General features: G+C 40.9%; 1 protein-coding gene across 1 annotated transcript in view; it reads right to left on the reverse strand.

Annotated features, from left to right (window-relative positions):
- DIAPH1 (diaphanous related formin 1) overlaps window positions 1-21,639 on the reverse strand; it is an 84,740-nt gene that overhangs the window by 26,750 nt on the left and 36,351 nt on the right. Inside the window, exons 9-17 of the mRNA XM_081093502.1 lie at window positions 21,314-21,422; window positions 20,763-20,873; window positions 20,471-20,589; window positions 19,718-19,834; window positions 19,021-19,136; window positions 18,449-18,513; window positions 17,607-17,786; window positions 15,787-16,572; window positions 14,618-14,732 (exon numbers count right to left, since the gene is read on the reverse strand). Of these exons, the coding sequence (XP_080949628.1) occupies window positions 14,618-14,732; window positions 15,787-16,572; window positions 17,607-17,786; window positions 18,449-18,513; window positions 19,021-19,136; window positions 19,718-19,834; window positions 20,471-20,589; window positions 20,763-20,873; window positions 21,314-21,422 (1,718 nt within the window). The remainder of the gene's footprint in view (window positions 1-14,617; window positions 14,733-15,786; window positions 16,573-17,606; window positions 17,787-18,448; window positions 18,514-19,020; window positions 19,137-19,717; window positions 19,835-20,470; window positions 20,590-20,762; window positions 20,874-21,313; window positions 21,423-21,639) is intronic.

Genomic DNA, 21,639 nt, shown 5'->3' on the forward strand with positions numbered 1-21,639 from the left:
ATCAGGGTGCGGGTCCCGCTTGGGTGCCTGGCCAGCCTGGGTGAGGGGCTGATGGCTGTTTGCAGCTGGTCACACCCCCTTCAGGGTGGGGGTCCCCACTGGGGTGCCTGGCCAGTCTGGGTGAGGGGCTGAGGGCCATTTTCAGGCTGGCTGGCGACTGAAGCACCCAGCCTCTCCTTTTTTTCTTTCATTCTGGGATTTATTTACCTTCTATTAACCAAGACACTATAAAAAAAAAGGTGAAAAGACAAGCTAGAGAGTCAGGGAAGATGTTTGTGATACACTTAAGTGACAATATCTAGAATATATAAAGAATTCCTTTTGTTTGGAATATCACCATTTGCAACCCTAATGAACTAATAAATCTATGCACTGAAAATCAATAGCTGCTAACATCACAGAGGGACAACCAGTCATTATGTGCCCTCTGAAGAGAAACCTAATTCCTATTATGAAGTCTTGGCAAAAAGACAAATAGAGCCTGATTCTGACTGAACCTCTAGATTCAATTACCAATTTACAGTAAATAAAGGACACAGAAACTACACTAGGGGAATACAATTACAAAATCCATATTATGGGAAACTCCACAGGACAAGTGATATAGTTTTTACAACAAATGAATTTTAAGAAAAAGAAAAAGAAGAAGAACCTATAGATTAAGAGAGACAAAAATGACATTTTAAAATACAAGCAAAACTAAGTTAGAGTGTTCAGTAATATAAACCTGGGTGATAAAAAATAAAGAAGTGATTGCCAATCAGGACAGTGATTTCTCTTAGAGGGGAAAAAGCATGGGGGTTCCTAGGTTTTCTATCTCCTGACATGTGGCGTTTACAAGGGTATTCACCTTGTAATAATTCAAAGTTGTATATCTGTTCTATGTAGCTTTCTGTATTTTTATTATATTTAACAATAAAAAGTTTAAACATTAAAAGAATACCTAGCTCAATGGGTGTGGCTCAGTGCTTGTGTCAACCCATGCACCAAGAGGTCACACGCCTGGGTTGTGGGCTCGATCCCAAGTAGGAGGCAGCCAATCAATGTTTCTCTCTCATTGATGTTTCTCCCTTTCTCTCTCTCTCTCTCCCTTTCTCTCTCTCTCTCTCTCTCTCTCTCCACAAACTTCAATAAAAATAAATTTTTAAAAAAGAAGACCACCTAAAAATTAGATAATGATAATTTGGAGGAGAAATGGGAAGGGTAGTAAGAGAAGTATCATCCTCACTTTTCTAGCAGGGAGGCTAGAAAAAAAAAAAATCGATAAAAAAATTTCCATTTATAAGTCAAGAAAAATAGGCAAAAGTATATTATTTTTTAAAGTATTACTATACAACAGAGAATGACTGTCACTGAGACTGATAAAAACTTTTTTTTTTTTTTTTTAAAGAAGGGGTTAGCATTCCAGGTAAGAGATGAGGGAATGACAAGGTTATAGGAGGGCTGAAGACAGACATAAATAGATGGATTTGAGAATTATCTCATAAAAAGAATCAAACAGGCTTGGTGTAGACAAATACTGAATTCAAAGTGGTATGAGTCAACAATACTGAAGGAACTAATGCACTGTAAGAGCAAGCAAACAAGTAAATACATTGTGCATAACAGGAGCCAGGTAAAAGGAAACCATGGTGTTAAGTGAGGATAGTGGTTACTCTAGGTCAGGGGCAGGAGGATTAAGTCATCGGTTGTAACTGAAGTGGACACAAGGAGTTTCTAGTTCTAAGTAATGTTCTGTTTCTTGATCTGGGTGTTGATTGCATGGATATAAATTTCATTTTTAATTTTGTGAAAATTCATTGACTCGTACACATGATTTATACACTTCAACTTGAAATAAAGAAGAAAAAATACACACACGATTTTGATTATAAATACTACATATACAGTATAAGTAAAGACTACAGGAGAACATGGACAAATCAATTTGTTAAAGGTAGTGAGACAGTGTAATTATGTGTACATTTTTTTAAGCTGTCACCCACAGGGAACTGAGAAAGAGAAAAGAGGCATGGGTCTGGATACTACCTATTAACATGATCATATCCTTATGAAATTCTCTATAGCTGGCTGTGGTTCTGCTTTCACACTGGGTTGGGGGAGGGAGGGACCCCAAGGACAACCAGCTATAGAGTCAAATATAGAGCCCATCGGATACTCCCATTAGCAGCTGTCTCAGCCCTGTTAGAGGACTGGTGCATTAATTCAGCATACAATTTTATAGCATTTAACATATAACCTATCAATGCTTGAGTTTCAGCCTCATTTTGCCAGAGCAAGGATGCAGAAGTAGATGCAGACAGCTTCTTAGCACAGAGGAAAAGAGGAGAATCTCATTTGCAAATGTCTGTGACTCTCTGCTGAGAATACAGAAAAGAGACCCTTATCACTCAGTTGACTCTTTGGTAAAAAGTTGAGTTAGTGCCAGGGTTTCTAGAACGTTTCTAGCTGCTGCAATCCTGACCTCTTCAGCAGATTCAAAGCACTTTTGCTAACGGGAACTACGGCTTCCAAACTGGCACACAGCCAATCTAGTCTCCAAGAACCAGACTTCACAAGTGCCCTGCCAGCCTTGCCAAGAGTTCAGACCCTGCCACTTCCTTTCTGTAACCTGTGCCCTTCCCAGGAGCAAAGGAACAGATTGCCTGCCGTGACTGCTAAAAGTCAGAGTCACTGACCCATTTCGGGAGGGGGAGGATTGAGCATCAAGCAAGAGCTTTCATCTCATCATGTGTATATAAGTCAAACTCAGGGGTAATCTCCAAAAAGGTCATAGGGAAGAGTTGGGATGTTATAATGCTGAAGCCATGGAAGAATTTTCAAACATACCCACCCCCAAAATTATATTTTTTTCTTTTTATAAAACAGTCTATGAAGTGCCGCTAACTCATTAGGTCTGATCAGGGAGACAGTGGTGGGAAGACCAAGCAGAGGATCTGGAATCACCCTAAGGATGCAGCTATTACACAGCATGTAAATCCAGTGTCCCAAAGCTTAACAAGTCTTTAATTCCTAGGAAAGACCATGGTCCACTTCAACCATGTTCTCTAGTAACAGAAGTCTGCAAACTTTTCTAAAGACTTTGGCAACAGGCCACCATGTCAGGAGAAATAAGCCACTTTCGCCCTAGTTGGTTTGGCTCAGTGGATAGAGCATCAGCCTGAGGACCAAAGGGTCCTGGGTTCGATTCCAGTCAAAGGCACATACCTCAGTTGCAGGCTCCTCCCCAGTCCGAGCCCTGGTTGGAAATCGTGCAGGAGGCAACCAATCAATGTTTCTCACACATTGGTATTTCTCTCTGTCTTTCCCTTTCTCTAAAAATCAATGGAAAAATATCCTCAGGTGAGCCACTGTTCCAGTAAGAGACTCCAGCGCTTCCTCCACCTGAAGGCTGCAGAGCATTGCCCTTCACTTCTCTGCCATCACCTCGGGGAAAACCCTAAAGATGGGAGGCTCTGCTCTATGAAGAGAAGTCTGGCTCTGTATCTTCTGTGTCCTAACCTGAGTGATCCTCCCTATTTCCTTAAGAAATCAAGTCTATAAATAAATTGCAAGATTAAAAAATGAGGACAGCACAAAATGGAGAGGGAAATATAGATACATCAACCAAGTGCAATGTATAAATTTTGGTTGGCTCTGATTCAAATGAACAAATGATTTAAAAAATTAGTACTATACGATAATGAGAAATTTAAACATTTTAATATCTAATGATATTTTTTTAAAGCCTTTATTTTTTTATACACACTCTGAACTACTTACAAATTAAATGACATGACTATGACATACTTTAAAATAACTGGGATGGCAAGGAGGGGGCTGATGAAGGTAGATAAACAAGAGTGGCCATGAATTAATTTCTAAACTTGGGTGATGGAAACACAGATATTCATACTATGCTCTTTATATGTATATATAGTATATATGTTTGTTTTTAATCCTCACCCCAGGGTATTTTTTTTCCATTGATTTTTTTTAGAAAGAGGGGAAGGAGGGGAGCAAGGGGAGAGAGAAACATCAATGTGAGAGACACACATCAATTGGTTGCCTGCTATATGTGCTCCGACAGGTGCTGGGGGACGAACCTGCAACCGAGGTGCATGCCCTTTGCTGGGAATCAAACCAACAACACTTTGGTCCAAGGGTCGATGCTCTAAATGCTGAGCCAAACTGACCAGGGCTGTTTCTTTTTTTTTTTTTTTAATTTTCAAAATAAAAACTTTTTTAAAAGATTGTTTTCCTGGAGTCATCAAGGTATCTAACTCTTCTCAGACAACTAAGTGAAAAAGCCTTTTCTTGGGCTGGAGAGAGGGGGTGGGTGGAGGTGAAAGAGGGAACAGGGGGGATACATGGTGATGGATAAAATAATAATAAAATAAAATTTTAAAAGGCCCTTTCTTCTTAGCTGATCCTATAATTGAGAATACCATCCTAAACATCTCTGCAATAAAAACCACCTAAACCCGGGCTTAGATTCTCAGTGAGACAAGGGATGCTCTGCCTGCTGTCAGAGACTAGCCCCCTGTCACTGTTAGGTGTCCAGCAGCCAGTAGCCACTTGCTCTTTGCTCAGCTGGCAGGGACTTGCTACATCTATTGCTCAGGATGCAGGCAGCCTGCAGCAAGGGAAGTCCCTGGTGATCCAGTGCTGAGTAAAGGAGTGTGTGGAGTGCCTCCCTCCCAGTCTCACCCCTCCCTTGCCGCACTCTTTTTTTCCTGCGTCACCAACACAAAATGGAGTTAGCTGGAAACAAAAACAATTTGTCTAAAATGGCTGCATGCAGCAGGGAGTGCCGGGCAATAAAGCGAAGGGAAAGGGCACCCCCTGCTGTCCAACAGCGGGACCCCGTTTTGCTTTCTTCATCATTTTTTAATATGTCAAAACAATCAATCTGACAGAGTCCAAGCTAATTTTGTCATGAATCTTGATCACATGTTGAATTCTAAAATCAAAGAATAGAAATTGAGGCACAAGAAGGAAAAATAATCTTTGGGCTCTAAAGACTAAGAATAGTCAAGGCAGAGTCAGCTGCCTGAATCCCAGTTATTGCTTGGTTACAATTGGTAACAGAGTTAGTTTCTAAGGCCCACAGGACGGAAGGGAGGTCCTGCTTTGCACAGTATTCCCCAACTTCAGTAATGAGCTAAGGGCCTCCGGAGTCCCGCAGTTATAGCCATCACTTCCCCAGGAATTCCTGTAGCAGGCTTCTCTCAATGAAGACCACAAACAGGAAATGGAGGCAGGGGGAGTAGCCTGACATCCTGAAAACTAAGAGCTTACGATTGCAGGTGGGAGTAAGTAAAGTAGGAAAAAGGACTTTGATATCTAATGCCAGTTACATCAGCCGAGCTGAAAGATTCAGGCTGAGCTACAAAGCACTCCACCTAACCTTAATTCTCACTCACTTACTCAGGACCACACTACTTCCTCTGCCCAAGACAAAGCCGGCGGCATTTGTCCCTATTCATTAGGGAACATAATCATATACTACACCTCCCTTAAGTAAGCCAAGTACCGTATGACTAAAAGAGAACACATGAGAAAGGTGGGAAAAGCACAAACATGCTTAAAATTCTGTGGGTACAAGTCACCACTGTTTCTGCTACTTAAATAAAGCAGCAAAATATCCAGAAAGGGAGATAACTGCAGTACATGTAATACATATGAGCACAGAATCAAAATAGGAAGTTTAAAAAAAATGTGGACTTTGGTACCACTGTAGTTCTCGATGAAGAAATACGGTCTTTGTGGAAAAGAGTCCTAGATCTCCCCCGCTTATCTGAAAGAGTAGAACACTTAGTAGTAAGATCCCTAGGAAATAACAACAAACTTTCTGTGAGGGTAACAGCTCTGGAATCACGAAGTCCACCCAGCATACAATAAGCCGTGTCTGGTAAGTTCTACCCGAGTTCTCTGATTCTGGGAAGAGGACAGAACATGAGAGTGCTCCCATGTGCTAATGTAAGAAGCTGCCCAGTTGGAGGATTTCTACTTTATATTCCTCATAGCTGTAATGTGCATGAGAGAAGAATTCAGCACCTCACAGCCATTTGTAGGTATACCTCACAGGAGGGAAAAACAGACAGACAGCATACCAAATCAACAGCTGTTATCCCTGCCCAAAGGTAACCAGATGCCCACCACTGGCCTCTTGGCCAAAACAGATAGGCATCTGCTAAACTGCACAGAACTACATCATTGGATGTGCATACTGTAAGGAGGGATGGAGCAAATTGGCAGAAATTGATAAACCTGAAGCACAGGAACAAAGCCAGACAGAATTCCAAAGTGACAAGAACCAGGAAGAGGGGGACACTATGGGATTCTGAAAGGGTGGGGGCAAAGCAGTATTAGAAATCCAGGCACTTCTCAAAGCATGGCTCATTCAGACAGTACAGTCACTGAATTTCTCACACTTTCCCAGCACACCCAGGAAGGTGACTCAATGAGGGAGTGCTAAGAGATCAGCTTTAGAGATCTGGGTGGGTAAGGACTGAAGGACAGTCAGTGCTCCGAGCAAGTCAGCAAAAGGGTAGGACAGACAGGTTTATGCAAGGAACAGCAGGCTAGAGGGCAGGAAAAAAGGCATCAAATTAAGGTACTAGGAATAAAGTCTTCCCATTCTTAAAAAATGGATCAGGATCTAAATAAGGTCCAAACACTGCAACTGACTGACATGTTTAAAAATTCTATTTTAATCTCTATGTTCCCCTTGATCTCATTTTTTACCTTGACATCTACTTTTTGAAGAAATCAGGACACTGCCTTCTGGTGAAAAGCAAAGCCTACTGGAGCAGTGCCATGCCAGTCCCCAAATGCAGGCACCTCAGGTTTTTCTAAACATGCCTGCCTTCTTACCACTCCCTTTCACTAAATGCTGAATTCTGCGTCCAACAGATCTGGGGTCCAATTCTGGCTTGACATTTACTTGCTATGAGATCTTAATAAGCAAAGGACATTAATTCTGCACCTGGTATGTCTCAGCTATAAAATGAAGGTACTACCTATTAGACAGCATTGTTTTAATAATTAGAAATAGGTGATAAGCTCCTATCACAGTCTCTGACATTAAATAGATATTTCTGAATAAGACAGAAGGAGAAGGCAAAATACCTTCATCTTTTTTAGGTGCTTGAAGCATTTTTAATCTGCTCTGTCTCACCCACACCCACCTAAATACTGAATAAACTGCAGATTTCTAAGTCATTCTCTGTAACAAAGGATCCTAGAAATACCCTCCATTTTATTCAGGGGACTGGGAGGGGAATAGTGTAAAAGTGGAACAAAGAGAACAGATGGAATAAACACCCAGCCCCCAGGCTGAGTCTGCAGCTGCAGCTGCTGGTTTTCGTCATATTGCTGTATTTTTCCCTTCTTTGTTCCTAAGGTGGAAGCCAGGAAAGGGTGGGGAAAAAGAGGGGGAGGAAGGGGTGGGGACGAGGGCAGGATCGTCATCACTGTTACTGAAAGTCACCTGATGCTCTCCTCCAATCCCCAGTCTCTGACCTCACAATCTGGAACCTGAGCCAAAATAGCTCAACTGCGCACACCCCGTGGCTGAAAAGAAAAATGCAAGCAGAACAGAAATGCAAGCAGAATAGGAAAAGAGGGACATTCTTAAAAGGATTTTAGCAGTTTTTCTTGCCAAGAGGAAATTTAAACACACACACACACAGTGTCATATATTCCAATCTAATATATACAAAAGAAAAAGTCACTGACTCTTAGAACAGAGCTGGGATTACTGGGATAAAGAAGGGAAGGATGACTGAGTCTCATCTTGCACACATGGGGTGACCAATGCCCTTCTGTTGTTTAACGGGGGTTCCCATACCCAAGGGAGTTGAGAGAAGAACAAATAGCTTTTTTGGGTAGAATCTGATTTTCCAACAGGCTAGGATCATTATGGAGAGTGAAGTAAAAGACACCATTACCTGCTTTGTAAGACTGCTCTCTACTCTGCACATTAATTTATCAGGTCCAAGACTTCTAGAAACCCCCCTTTTCAAGCACCCTGGACCTTGGCAATTTCCTTCTTAATCCCTCTGTACTTCCCATTATAATAATAAGATGACCGCATTATAGAAAAACGGAAGGAAAAAAATCTAGCACCCTAACAAAAACTCTTCTAGTTTTGTGGTTACATATTCTTCCAATCTTTTACTTCTGCTGTATTTTTTCTGTAAAACAGGGTTGCAGTAAAGGTTATATACAATTGTTTCCTGCCTAGCACTGTATCATGAGCGTTCACCCATGTTGCTCCAAAGGCGAGCACCCACACCCACCTAAATACTGAAAAAACTGCAGACTTATTCTGTAGAGCTATAACACGGGACAGTTAAAGGGTACTAAGTTCTAGAGCAATTCCTTCAGGACAAAAGCTAAGAAGAAACAATTAGGTGAGTCATCCTTTTTTTTTTTTTAAGACTATACCCCTCTATGAAGTGGTGCCCTTATGCTAGTGATACAAAGCTCTGCTCTAGAGTATAACACTCCAGTAAACTAGCTAGAGGTCTGGAAGGCCCCTTAGCAGAACTTTTCAAATTTCTTTTCCTCATACCACAATGCTGCAAGGCTCTAGAGTGATTGCTGTATTTTTATAGAATTGGGTGGTTCACTAACTGTTCAGTCATGATATAAGAGGGTTTTCAGTGAAAACAGAGAGGAAAAAAAGGACTCATGCATGCTAAGATGCAGTCAGATCAAATGGCTCATTGCAGCTACTGTTTTAAAAAAAAAGGACCAATTGCTTCATTACTATATTTTTGTATTGTCATAGTATTTATTATAAAATACATGCTTTAGAATTTTTTTAAATGAGGAAAATTTCTATGTATTGATTGATAGGAAGATTGTCCAGGATACGGACAATATGTAACAGTATAGATAGAATGTTGCCTTTTGGTAAATTAGGGAGGGAGGATAAGAATCTATATTAGCATTTGCTTATAACTGCATTTAAAAAAACACACTGAAAGGGTAATCAAAAAATTAATAAAAATGATAATCTCTAGAGGGGAGGGGTGGGGGAAGGAGGAGATGGATGAATACAAGGGTGGGAAGAAACTTTTTTATAACTATCTTGACTTCTGAACTCCCTATATTACCTATGCAGAAGAACAGATAATAGAGAAACAGAAAGAAAAGCCCAGAAAAATAAAATCTGTGGCAGAGATACCCTTAGGGCTTCCTGAAAACTAGTCTGGCTACTATTTTATGTTTGCAGGGAGATTTGTCCCTATCAGCAGAAAATTAAGTTCAGATCCAACAACTCCCATAGTGTAAGGGACCCTCACAACAGTGCTTTTTCTTGGGGCAGCAGTTTGGGCTCCAGTATGTAGCCAGAGAGCAATGGATCCTCTTCTGCTTATCCCAAAGCCTACTCTGCTCTGAAATTTCCTGGAGATCCCGTTCCTCCTCCTAATCACATCCTTGATCCCTACCAACTCCGGGTCTCCCTGGAGAGAGAAGAACCAAACTTAACAAGAGTTATGTCTGCACAGCCACAACACTCTCCATCATGATCTGTACTTCCTCCAGTTTCTCAACTCCAACTTTGCTGTAAAAGCCTGAGAGACCTCTAATCATCCCCCCTCCATCCATCCTCTCCAGCCCAATCAATCTCTAAGTGGGTCCCAGCTACTTCACTGACTCCAGAGAACTTCTTCAAAACATCCTCCAAAGATGTTTTGAGACCTGGCTTGGAAAATAGCAAGAAAATGATTTTGTAGAAGCAAGTGCCCTTGAAGTACAGCCTCCAAAATGTTAGTAGACAATGTCAAATTGTTTCCAAAGTGGTCTGGCATGACCTCCATAAAAACAAAGACGATACTTGTACATTATCTACTCTGACACAGACATAACAGCAAGCAGAAAATGGATAAAAGAGTGAAAACTGAAGCAATGGGTCAAGCCAGATTAATATATATATAACAAAATTACATGGGATGCTTGTTAAAAATATACTTGTCTACAGTCCTTGTAACCTGGACTCTCTGGACTTTTAACAAGTTCCTCCTGTAATCCTTATGTACACTAAAGGTTGGAAATTACTGGCAGAAACAGACATTTAAGTGTAGGGACTAACTGCATCAAGCTGATAGAAATTTAGGCAATACCGATCCCCTATGAGATGATCTAAGTCTCAGACAATGCCATGTAAAAAGGACATTTTGTCAGAAATCAGATCTAGAATCTGCAGGTAATGGTGGGTGGTGTGTTGGGTTTAGAAGATAATTTCAGTCTACATATGTCTAGGATAATAATACAGGCACACTCGAGTTTGAATAGCTAGAAGGAGGTTCTAAAACTGAGATTATCTTGGGATAGTCAGAAGCCAACAAATGTCACAGAAGGGTTGACTGTAAAAACTTTTCTGCACCAGCAAATTCTACCCAGGACAGGCCAGGGGAATTCCCTGAAGGAAACAAATTCAGTATAGTATCTCTGGGAAATTACCAGTATATAATCAGTGGATAGTTCTATTATGTGCTTGAAGTAGCTATTTTGCAGAAACTGAGACAGAGATGAAGTATGAATGTGTATCTAATGGAGTTATAAACATTTAAAATGAACTACCAAGCTAATAAAGTATGGCTCTCTATGTAAGCACTCTAAAAGGAAGGCTATGCTTTCATGAAACTATCAGACTAAAACAAGAAACATTCGCCAGACTCCAGGCTCCCAAAAGAACACTAAATTGCTCCGATTAAATACACTAGCTCTGCAGGACAAGATCCTTTTGAAAACAGCCAGTATAACTTCCTGTCTTAATGTTACTATCGGTCCTCCAAACGACTTTCCAGACGGTAGAGGGCAGCATACCAAGCAGTTTGTATTTGAAAACAACAGAGGTTGCCTCTCTCTAACGTGACTGCGTCACTAACAGACGTAACAATGACACATCTAAAATAAAAGAGATCCATGTGCCATCTGGTGGCGAAAAGGGGAAAGAGCACACTGCAGATCAAATTCCTCCAGTTTAGAGGGAATTAAAGTTTAATTATCTTTATCTGATGACACTCTCCCTGAAATCTCCACCAGTGCATGGAAAAAGAAGAAACTCAGACCACAACAAACAAAACAAAGAACTTTTTAAAAAGCTGTCAAAACAAAAGAAGAATTTGAGATGATAGGTAGCACCAAAGACAGCTTATGCAAGAAAGAAAAAAAAGTTTTATATATTATAAAACAGAACCAGCACTTTAGAACTGACACGTATCTTTAAGTCCATCTACCTCATTTTACAGATGAGGTAAAGAGTCAAAGCATGAAGGAAAATCTCTGGTGCAATCTCATTAGTAGTCAGATTAAAGCAGATATCGCTTTTCCCCTATCAGACTCCTTGTAACCCCAAGTGATGGAGTAGATTTATAAATTACAAGACATACTATCTGATATTACAAACCTCTTGACTTCTCTGTGCTCACACAATGACCCTACTCAAAATTCAAGAGAAGTTAGTAAATAAAAGACAAGAGCCCAACAAATGTTCACTTGCTCTAATTCCATACACTTGAGAGACATAAGAAGCTAACAGAACAGACGTCTTTCTGCTGAAAGACGCACTGAGTAAGGGGAAGCATGTTGAGCTCTTACAAAATCTTGTTTCTAGAGGTTCAAGTTGCATAGACTACAAAGATTCACAAGGACATTTCCTGATAAAGACCTAACTGGGTGGGTGTCATGAAGTGGACAGAAGAGGATCACAGGGAAAAGGGAAAAGACCCTTGGATCCCTTTTGGGAAAGAGGAGCTTGCTTCCCCACCACAGACTCCTGTTAAAGCCTGAACCATGAAAGTTCTGCGAGAGCAGGACAAGTAAACCTCGCCAGAGCTGTCAGCAGTCTGACCTGTGGGACAGCAGCACAAACCTTGGGATCTGGACTCACACAGTTCTATCCTAACTAGAATACTGTTGTTTTTATGAAATTCTCAGCTCTTGGTCAAGATCTTACTTTTTTGCCAGAGTTCTTTCTAATTCAGTCATTAACCACTTAGAGAACTGTTCTATCCTCACAGTTCCCATAATGCACCTCATATTTTAACAGAGAGAGACCATCTAATGCTATATATATCGTTCACCTCACAACTATTAAGGGGCATTAGTTTGTGGATCTTAAGAACCCAAAAGGTTTTTAAAAGAAAGTAATAAACCTAAGAAGAACATCAGTTATCACTTACCACGCTGTTTTAAAACATAATGGTTTTAATGGGATCGTGTAATCAATAAAAGAGTTAGAAGAAAGCAGAATGAAAAGCTAGTTATCTTATACATACTATAGATAATGACCTGAGGCCACCACCATGATAAAAATGCTCCCTAGGAGAGGATGAAAAAAAGTTAACTACAATATTGAGCATGTTCCCAAGGAATTAAAGAAGCAGAGTCAACAAAGAGACCAAGATAAAGACTCCTTACTGATCATCATAAGGAAAATGAGAAAGTACTAGACCTTTTATAGCACTGCCTATCAAATCTGAACTCTTGGCAACAAATAAATCAACTAAGTAAATTCCTGATATATAGGAAGTCAAGAGTTCAGAAATAAGAGAATAACCCTTGAGAGAGAAAAATGTATGTGAGAACTTGCAGTATAAATTTGAGGACCATTCCTCTCTCCTAGCTCTCCTCTTAGAAAAAGGTACGTTATCTTCTTGAACCTTAATGAAGCCAGTGGCTGAAGACCTTTAACTATAGGAGGCAGATGTAGAGAGTGAGAGAGATGTTTTCTTTAATGCCTGATACTGGATAAGCCAGGAGGTATATGAGAACTTTTAGGTAGAAATAAAATATGAGAGATACAGGCATGTTTTAAAATAGAGGAGTTGCATTTAGCAAGTGAGAGAGGAAATAATGCAATATTATGAAAACCTAGTGTCCAAATAACTTCCTCATCAAGCTGCAGCTACTGGGCTGAAATCATCTAAGCAGGGCTTCTACAAGAACTAGATAAGCATGTCTTATTTGTCCAACTGCTACAGTTGAATATACTGTAATCAGAATCTGGCTCCCCTTCAACCCTAAATATCCGATATCTCACCTTCCCTAATCTAATCTTTTTTGTACCTGCGAGTCACTGTCAATTCAAGGACATTTGTGCCTAAATGAATGAAGTGTTGCAGAAGCCAGCGTATCCCTGCTTCCAGCTTTGTCTGGATCTTCATTCTCAGAAGCTCTCAGGGCAGAGACATACATGTCTGAGAAGCCAAAGCTAGAGCAGGGGCTTGGAGTTGCACAGTCTGCAGTGTGAACCCTGGCTCTGGCACATATTATAATGGCCTCGAAAAAGTTTTTAACCCATGTCTCTACTTCTTCATCTGAAGATGGAATATTTATATAGTAATGAGTATTTATCATTTATTTATTTTTAAAAAATATTTTATTGATTTTTTACAGAGAGGAAGGGAGAGGGATAGAGAGTTAGAAACATGGATGAGAGAGAGAAACATCGATCAACTGACTCCTGCACACTCCCTACTGGGTATGTGCTTGCAACCAAGGTACATGCCCATGGCCGGAATCGAACCCGGGACCCTTGAGTCTGCAGGCTGACGCTCTATCCACTGAGCCAAACCGGTTAGGGCTTATCATTTAATTATACTATCAATAGTAAGACTATGAATAAGAGACTTGGTAACTGCAACTGGTTACCAACTTAAAAAAAATTAAGGAGGAATGTTCTGAAATGTTATACTAGACATGTTTAAAGCACCAGAAAGCAAAGTAAACCCTGTTTTCACACTGATGAGATCTGGGTTCTCTGAGTCCTCATCTCTGAAGTTTCTAGAACTTGAAATTAAGACAGTGTGCCAATTTACACAAATGTAAGATAATGGTATTATTACTTAATTTGTCCCTCACATTCCAAAGACAGAATAAGTATATGGTAGCTTAATTTCTTTCCTGACAGTTAACAACACAGCTACTGGTTCTCCTGTACTCTTAAAAAAAAAGAAAAAATACTAGGAAAAGATAAATCAACCCCAATCTTTAGTCTCAGTTTTCTAAAGAGAAATTCCTTTACATCTGTTTCACTTTTTCTCTAATATTAAAGACATCCAATGAAAAGGCCCTTCTATATACTTACCTTTTGATGCTGCAGAAGCAAAGGGCCAGGATGGAGAAAGCATCAGATATTGGAGAAAAATGGAAGAAAAAAAAGGAATCACACATGGTTTGTTGTTACTGCAGACAGTAGGCTCAACCAGCTGACCTATAAAGACTCTGCCCAACCCTCATCAATTATGTAGGTAGGTCTGGAGGTAGTACCTTAACAGCAGTGCCAGAATTGGTTCAAGAGCATCATCAAAATGGGGCCAGACTGAGCTGTCACCTTATCTCATATCCCCACAAGTTATAATGATATAAAATACCTACATGTAAAACAACTGGGTGGGGTGGGGGGAGAGAGGGCAGGGAGAAATAGCAACCTACATACAATTCTCTTTCACAAACCCAGCATCCCCAAAATATAAAAACATCTTATTTTCTTCCAAGTTGAAATCCCATCTCTCTTCAACCCTCACCCAGGGAAGGGAAAAAGATGGGAAACCCATTTATAGGATATTCTAAATACTACATTGGCCCTTTTTGCATGAATGAGGAAGGAACTCACTCTTGGTCTGCGCAGAGAAGGCACTGGTAAGTTTGGCGAATAGTTCATTGTTCTCAAAGCGGTCCTCCTTCACCTTTGTCCAGAAGCAGTTCTGGGAAAGGTCCTCAGCGACAAACTGTGGATACAGGCAGGGTGTTAACAGTTACTAAGCTGAGTTCTGTACTTTCCATCCTAGAAAACTGATTAAGAAGCAAGAGGTGGCTGGCCGATTATGAGCACTGTCTATACCAGAATCAGATGGACCTGTGATACACAGCTGTGCTCTTCATGATGAAATCGGGAGATGATGCTTCCAGTGTGTTTGTTGATGATTATTCAAGTTATGCTACGTATCATCCTTCTAACCTCAAACCCACTAGTTTTAGAAGCATTAAGGCATTATTTCACATCTTCCCCTGTTCTACATCACATATTCTTTTAAAAATATATATATTTTTTATTTTTTCCACTGAGGAAGGGAGAGGGATAGAGAGTTAGAAATATCGATGAGAGAGAAACATTGATCAGCTGCCTCTTGCACACTCCCTACTGGGGATGTGCCTGCAACCAAGGTACATGCCCTTGACCGGAATCGGACCTGGGACCCTTGAGTCCGCAGGCTGACGCTCTATCCACTGAGCCAAACCGGTTAGGGCTACATCACATATTTTCCCATCAATTTGGCTAACTGTGCCAAATTTGTTCTTTTTACAATTCCTTAACTCTATTTTAACTTGGTTTCTGGAAGAAAAAGGTTAAATGCAAATACATAGTGGGAATAATACTGGACAATGCAAACATCCCCTGTGAACTCATTTACCGGAGGGTGGAGGTAATGGGGCTGTATCCACTAATCCATGACTTGAGATCAGCAAAATTATCAGTACCTTGTAGATTAGTGAAATGACTGTTATCAAACTGTGTGTTTCCCCAGCACTCAAATCCTCAGAGGCCAAAAATACTAACTTTAGGTTTTGTAGCAGAGTTTGGCCTCAAAGAACTTTCCAAAATGATGTCTAGCATATAGGAGATATCTAATACCTGCTGAATACACACATGCATGAGTGGCACTAAAGACAGACAGATGTGAGTCACAAGAAAGGGAAGCCCAATCATGAACAAAGTACAAAGTAGAAAAGTGAAGTGGTTTCTGAAGATGTACTGATAAAGAAATGCACAGAAATTCTCACCTTGGACCAGTTTGGCCTCCGGAGCTGTACCTCTGGCTTATAAAGCTTCTTTGGGGTTAGTCCATATGGCAGAACTGGGGCTGCAGGAACTCCAAATCCAAAAGGGGGAGGTGGAGGCATACCCATTCCTGGTGGAGGTGGAGGAATGCCAGGGCCTCCAGGAAATGGAGGGGGTGGGGGGATTCCAGTACCACCAGGAAGAGGGGGAGGAGGAGGAGGCAGCATTCCTGGTCCACCAGGTAAGGGAGGAGGAGGTGGAGGGATGGCAGCACCCCCAGGCAAAGGAGGAGGTGGGGGGATGGCAGCACCCCCAGGCAAAGGAGGAGGTGGGGGGATGGCAGCACCACCAGGCAAAGGAGGAGGTGGGGGGATGGCAGCACCCCCAGGCAAAGGAGGAGGTGGGGGGATGGCAGCACCCCCAGGCAAAGGAGGAGGTGGGGGGATGGCAGCACCCCCAGGCAAAGGAGGAGGTGGGGGGATGGCAGCACCCCCAGGCAAAGGAGGGGGAGGTGGTGGAGGAAGAATGGTGCCACCCCCAGGAAGAGGAGGTGGGGGTGGAATAGCAGTGCCACAGCCACCAGGCAGAGGAGGGGGAGGTGGTGGAGGAAGAATGGTGCCACCCCCAGGAAGAGGAGGTGGGGGTGGAATAGCAGTGCCAGAGTCACCAGGCAGAGGAGGGGCAGGGGGAACAGTAACACCGCTGGGAGGGGCTACAGCAGTAACTGCAGCAGAGAGAGAAGCCATTTCTTTCTTGGCATCTTCCAATTCCTTGGACAGCTTGGCAACCTAGAAAAACAACATCAATGAAAGTATACTTCTCACTCTACCTCAGGAACAACTGGAGTTTAAAGGAGCCTAAAAAATTACTTAACCCCACCTTCTCATTTCATACGTGAAGGGTGTGAAAGGAGTCAGAAATGAAATGATTCGCCTGAAGTCACATAACTATTTAGTGACAAGGTGAAATTAAAGTTCAGGTCTTTATGTTCTTAGCTCAGCATGCTTTGCATTAAAAAGGCACCTTCATGCCTGGCCAGTGTGGCTCAGTGGTTGAGCATCAACCTATGAACCAGGAGGTCATGGTTTGATTCCGGTCAGGGCACATGCTCGGGTTGCGGGCTCAATCCCCAGTGTGGGGCGTGCAGGAGGCAGTTGATCAATGATTCTCTCTAATCATTGATATTTCTATCTCTCTCTCCCTCTCTAAAATCAATTAAAAAAAAAATAAATAAATATATATATATATATATATATATATATATAAAAAAGGCAACTTCAACCTTTATGTTAAATTCTCCCTTTGATTAGAAAATGCAAAGACCAAGTAAATCAAATATTCTAGTTATATAATTAACACATGTGCTATACAGGTAATCATGTAACTACATAAGTGATCAGGTTATCAGATATCACAGATCATTCAAATATTTATAACTGCAGAGAGAATGTGTAAGGATAAATCTGTCCAATCTGTCCAGAGATGACAAATAGGAGAAAATAAACAAATATGAGAACAATTTATTTAGTTTCTACTTCTAAATGTATTAGAAGAGTATTATCTATTTCTGGGTAGTGCTGTGAATTATTTTATTCTATGTTGTTCTGTATTTTTCAAATTTTCAATCTTATGTATTACTAATCTCCAAAACAAAACAAACAAAAAAAGTAAAAGATTTTTAAAATATTCACGATCTAACTAGATTACCTACTAGTAGCTGAACCCTCCCTGGGAGTAAGATGACTCCTGCTCCAAGACAGACTCATCCTGAGGTTGCTGATGGCAGTAACAGGTCACTCTGCTTTCCCTGCTCAGACATTACCTGTCCTGTGAGCTGAGACACCTCTGCTTCCAGGTCCTGTTTCTCGGTGGCAATCTGTTGCTTTTCAGAACCCAATGCATCCTTTTCTCCCTGAAGATCCTGGAGCTTCTGCTCGAAGTCACTTTCCATCTTTTTCATTTCCACCTGTAGCTCATGTCGGGCTGTTAACTCTACATCCAGCTAGAGGAGAAAGGAATCAGGCTCCCAGTAAGCTATCTCAGCAAGAAGCATAGCGTTATTCCCCATAATTTACTGTTTTGTGCCAATCTCTGATCCATAGAGCTCACTGACCTAGGGAATGCCTGGGAAAAAAAGAACACCATGATTCTGACCTGAAAATCATGGATAAAAGAGGGGGAACAAAAGACCATTTCCATAGTTTATCTATTTTTGGAGTTACAATTAAAAAACAAACACTTAAGATTTTAAAGACATTTAATCAGGTCAGCCATGGCGTATAATCCCAGTAGTCTCTAGGATCAAAACCTATCAACCACAAAAGGAGTCTTTAACAACTGAAGAGAAAAGGAGAATTCAGATATATTCCAGTTCCTATTGTTCCAGGGAAAAGAGGCCTGAGATGCCAAGTAAACCCAAGAGTGCTTTCAGTATTATATGAGTGCTGGCTGTCTTTCCTGTCCTGCCCAGGGGTCCAAAACTGTGCAAAGTCACACTAACTAGCTACTCATGATCACATTCATATCCACTTGCTGTTGATAATTAGGAACTGTTATCGTGTGCTGAATACTTTCAAAACATCTCAGGTATGTTTCACATGTTAGAAATATCATAATCCTTAGAAAAAGAATGATACACCCAATTGTTTTTTCTCTCACACCCACCTTTTTTTCCAGCTCTGTAGCTTTGGCTTCAGATTTCTCTACCTTTGTTTTATCAATCATTTGATCTGAAAAGAAGAAGAGTCAGGAAGTAAAGCTCCCAATTCTCTTGTTTTCCCCGTCACTGCCTAAGCCCTTCAATATAACCAGGGCAGTCTTTGGTCCTTTTGTTTATTTGTATTGCCTTTCTTAATGTTCTGCGCTAAATAAAGAACCTTCAGTTAAGTTCAACATAAGATGCTTATGTGGCTGGTAAGGCCACCATGCTGAATGGCATGAAGAATGCCTACAAGTCTTACTTATGAATTTCTGAAACCAGCCAGAGTCCTTGCTTACAGCTGAAGCCCCTTCAAAAGATGGGGTAGTGTGTGAGAAAGGGTTAAATTTTAAAATTATGTAGAAATAAACTTAAGGCCTATATATTTTTAACACAGATGTTGGTTAACACCTAAGAAAAAGACAACATGGAAATACCTGAGAATCAAAAAGATATCTTCTCTGAAATTTTCACTGGAAGATACAAAACGAAAGGCAGAAGCAGTATGTTAAGGAACCAGATGGATGAATTCACTTACCAATCAAACCCTCAATATCAATCTGGAGGTGCCGGCACTTGAAGTCAGGATCAGCCCCATTCTTGTGCAAAACTATCTGAGAAATACATTCTTCAATCAACCTATAATACTGCGGTCTATGGAAGAAATAAAAGGAAAACCACAATATAATTTTCAGAAGTATTCAGGATTAAAAAAAAGGTAACTGCTTTGACAATAGAGGGACCTGAGGAAAGTGCTCTGGAAAAGACCTTTTCATAAAATTAACAGAAGTATGGCTGCCATCTAAGAAACCACTTCCATATCAGGTACCCCATCTACTTCAGAGAGTCAAACTTCTTGCCATCTGCCTTCTAGTGCCAATCCTTTCCCATCTAAACACTTGGGCTTGAGCCTTCCTGTCAATGGACAGTACTGCTAAATCTTTACTTTCAGACAACCTAAGAGAACTTTAAATTTACCCCCTTTTGCTATCATCTTCACTCCACACTACCAAAAAAGGAAGGGCATTGTACCTTAGACATTGTGACTTCTTCCATAGAGATGCCTTTCAGTTGGATTAAAGGAACCCCTGACAACTCTCTTTATATCTATGACTAAAAATGAAACCTAATTCTTGCCTTTTCTTTTTCCCTTTATAGACAATCTTTGAACTTAAGGATTTTGTTCTTTCCACTTGGGCTTAAATTCAAAACTTCCCACAGGTATACCATTTTACCTGGCCTCGTAGTCATTTCGGACTAAGAGTAGGTGCTGCAGAATGGACAGGAAGTGTGGCTCTGCCTTTGAGTCCTTCACCGTGTTTAAGAGAAATTGGAAGACTTCACTGAAATCAGTGGGAAAGAGGAAGAAGCTAAGGAAAGCATATATTTAGATACTATGAGAGGTGGCATACCCAACTCTCAGGAAAAGTAGCAAGATGCTCTTCTATTCTAACAGCTGTTCTTCCTATAATTATTGTCTGAAACTTTAAGCTCTATAAACTTCCTTTAGCAAGGGGACCAATGATTTGGTGGTATGATACAGAGATAGAGGATTGCTAGTATTTGGCTTGAAGATCAATCAGAAACTAAAAGATAACTGTCTCAAAGTCACTTGTGGTAAATATCAATAGGTAACCAAATTATTCCCTCTGTCAGTTTCAGGAACACATACAAGAAAGCAAATTATAACCCTACTCCCTGACTTGTATATATTCTCTAAAACCAACTCTACATTTTAGTAAGTTAAGCTATCATGTTCTAGGAGGTCTATACTAATTCCGAGGGCTGCTTCCATGCTAAACAACCCTCAGATCACCTTTCCTAACTTTCCTGGTCCGTGCTGAGGTAAATAAATCCAACAGAAATCAAAGACACCTGCCTTATCTACCAAGAAGACATGCATGCTGATGTCATCACCCCCACACTATTCCATGAAAGTATCTACAACTGAATTTTTCCTGTCTTGAACCCAGTCAGTTAAAGGATATTCCATCTCCATTCGAATGTCATCCAGCCGTCCCTTCAGGTCAAAGGAATCTTCATCCCCTTGCTCCTCAAACACACCTAGTTGCACCCTCATATCATCATTTTCAATCTTCCGAAGATCCTGTCCACAACAAAAATAGAAGTCAGAGAACCCAGAAGTGTCCTATGTTGACTAAAAACCCAAGCCTTTCAACCTGGTTTTTAAATTGAAAACCCAAGTTATCCCTGGGATGACTAGGCTGTAAGAGCAGGAAGAAATCAGTCCAGACTTTGTAATGAAAGGCTGCATCTCACCTTCAACACTTGATGCAGCCCCAAGCGCATCAGTTCACTTCGGATGTGAACTCGGAAGTCAAGTTCTTCAGCTGGTGTGATGAGAGCATTGATTAGCTGTAGGCATCCCACCTAAAATTAAAAAATTCAGCAGCTTATGTCAGTGTAAACTCCTAAACATAAAGATTTCAATCTTGTTACATGCATTCCGAGGACCCCAAATACAACCTAGAAAATGCTACAAGAATGACTTTTTGCTGGAGCAATATGACCTGGTTTGAGCACAGGTCTGGAGAGCTCAGAGGTCTAAATAATTCCAAGGATCTGATGGTATACTTTGCTGTAGGCCTTGGTTTTCCTAATTTGTGAATAGATATATTTTCCCCATTTCATAATGAGGGACAGTTCTTTCTCTGCCTGCTTGGAGAGAAGGACAATCATTTTCCTTTCCTAACAAATTATAAAATATGTAGTTGGGAACCATTCCATGTGCTCTATTAAAAGGTCAAATGAACTTAAGTCTTTCCATGTAGAATTCTACTCTTGGGCCCAGTTTCAGGGGATATACATGCCTTGAGTGCAATGGAGGTCTCACTTTTTAGTCCATCCAGCAGTGGCTGGAAACGTTCCACCTCATCCATCTCAGCTCTTTCTGTCATGGCTTCCAAAACCCTTTCATTCCTGCCCAGGAGAAAAGAAAGGGAGAGAATTGCCCAGGTGCTCTGACACAGACACACATAGCAAGTAGATTATGCAGGGACATAGATCAGTTAGGAAATGCAACATTATCGGCGTTCTGGATTTCTCACATTATTCTCCTCATCACCTAGAACAGGGGCCAGAATGTGCTGAAAGCTAAAGATGATCTCTTCAAAAAAATGTACCTTAAAACCCATCC

Source organism: Myotis nattereri (assembly GCF_964212035.1).
Source record: "Myotis nattereri genome assembly, chromosome: 5".
NCBI lineage: Eukaryota > Metazoa > Chordata > Mammalia > Chiroptera > Vespertilionidae > Myotis > Myotis nattereri.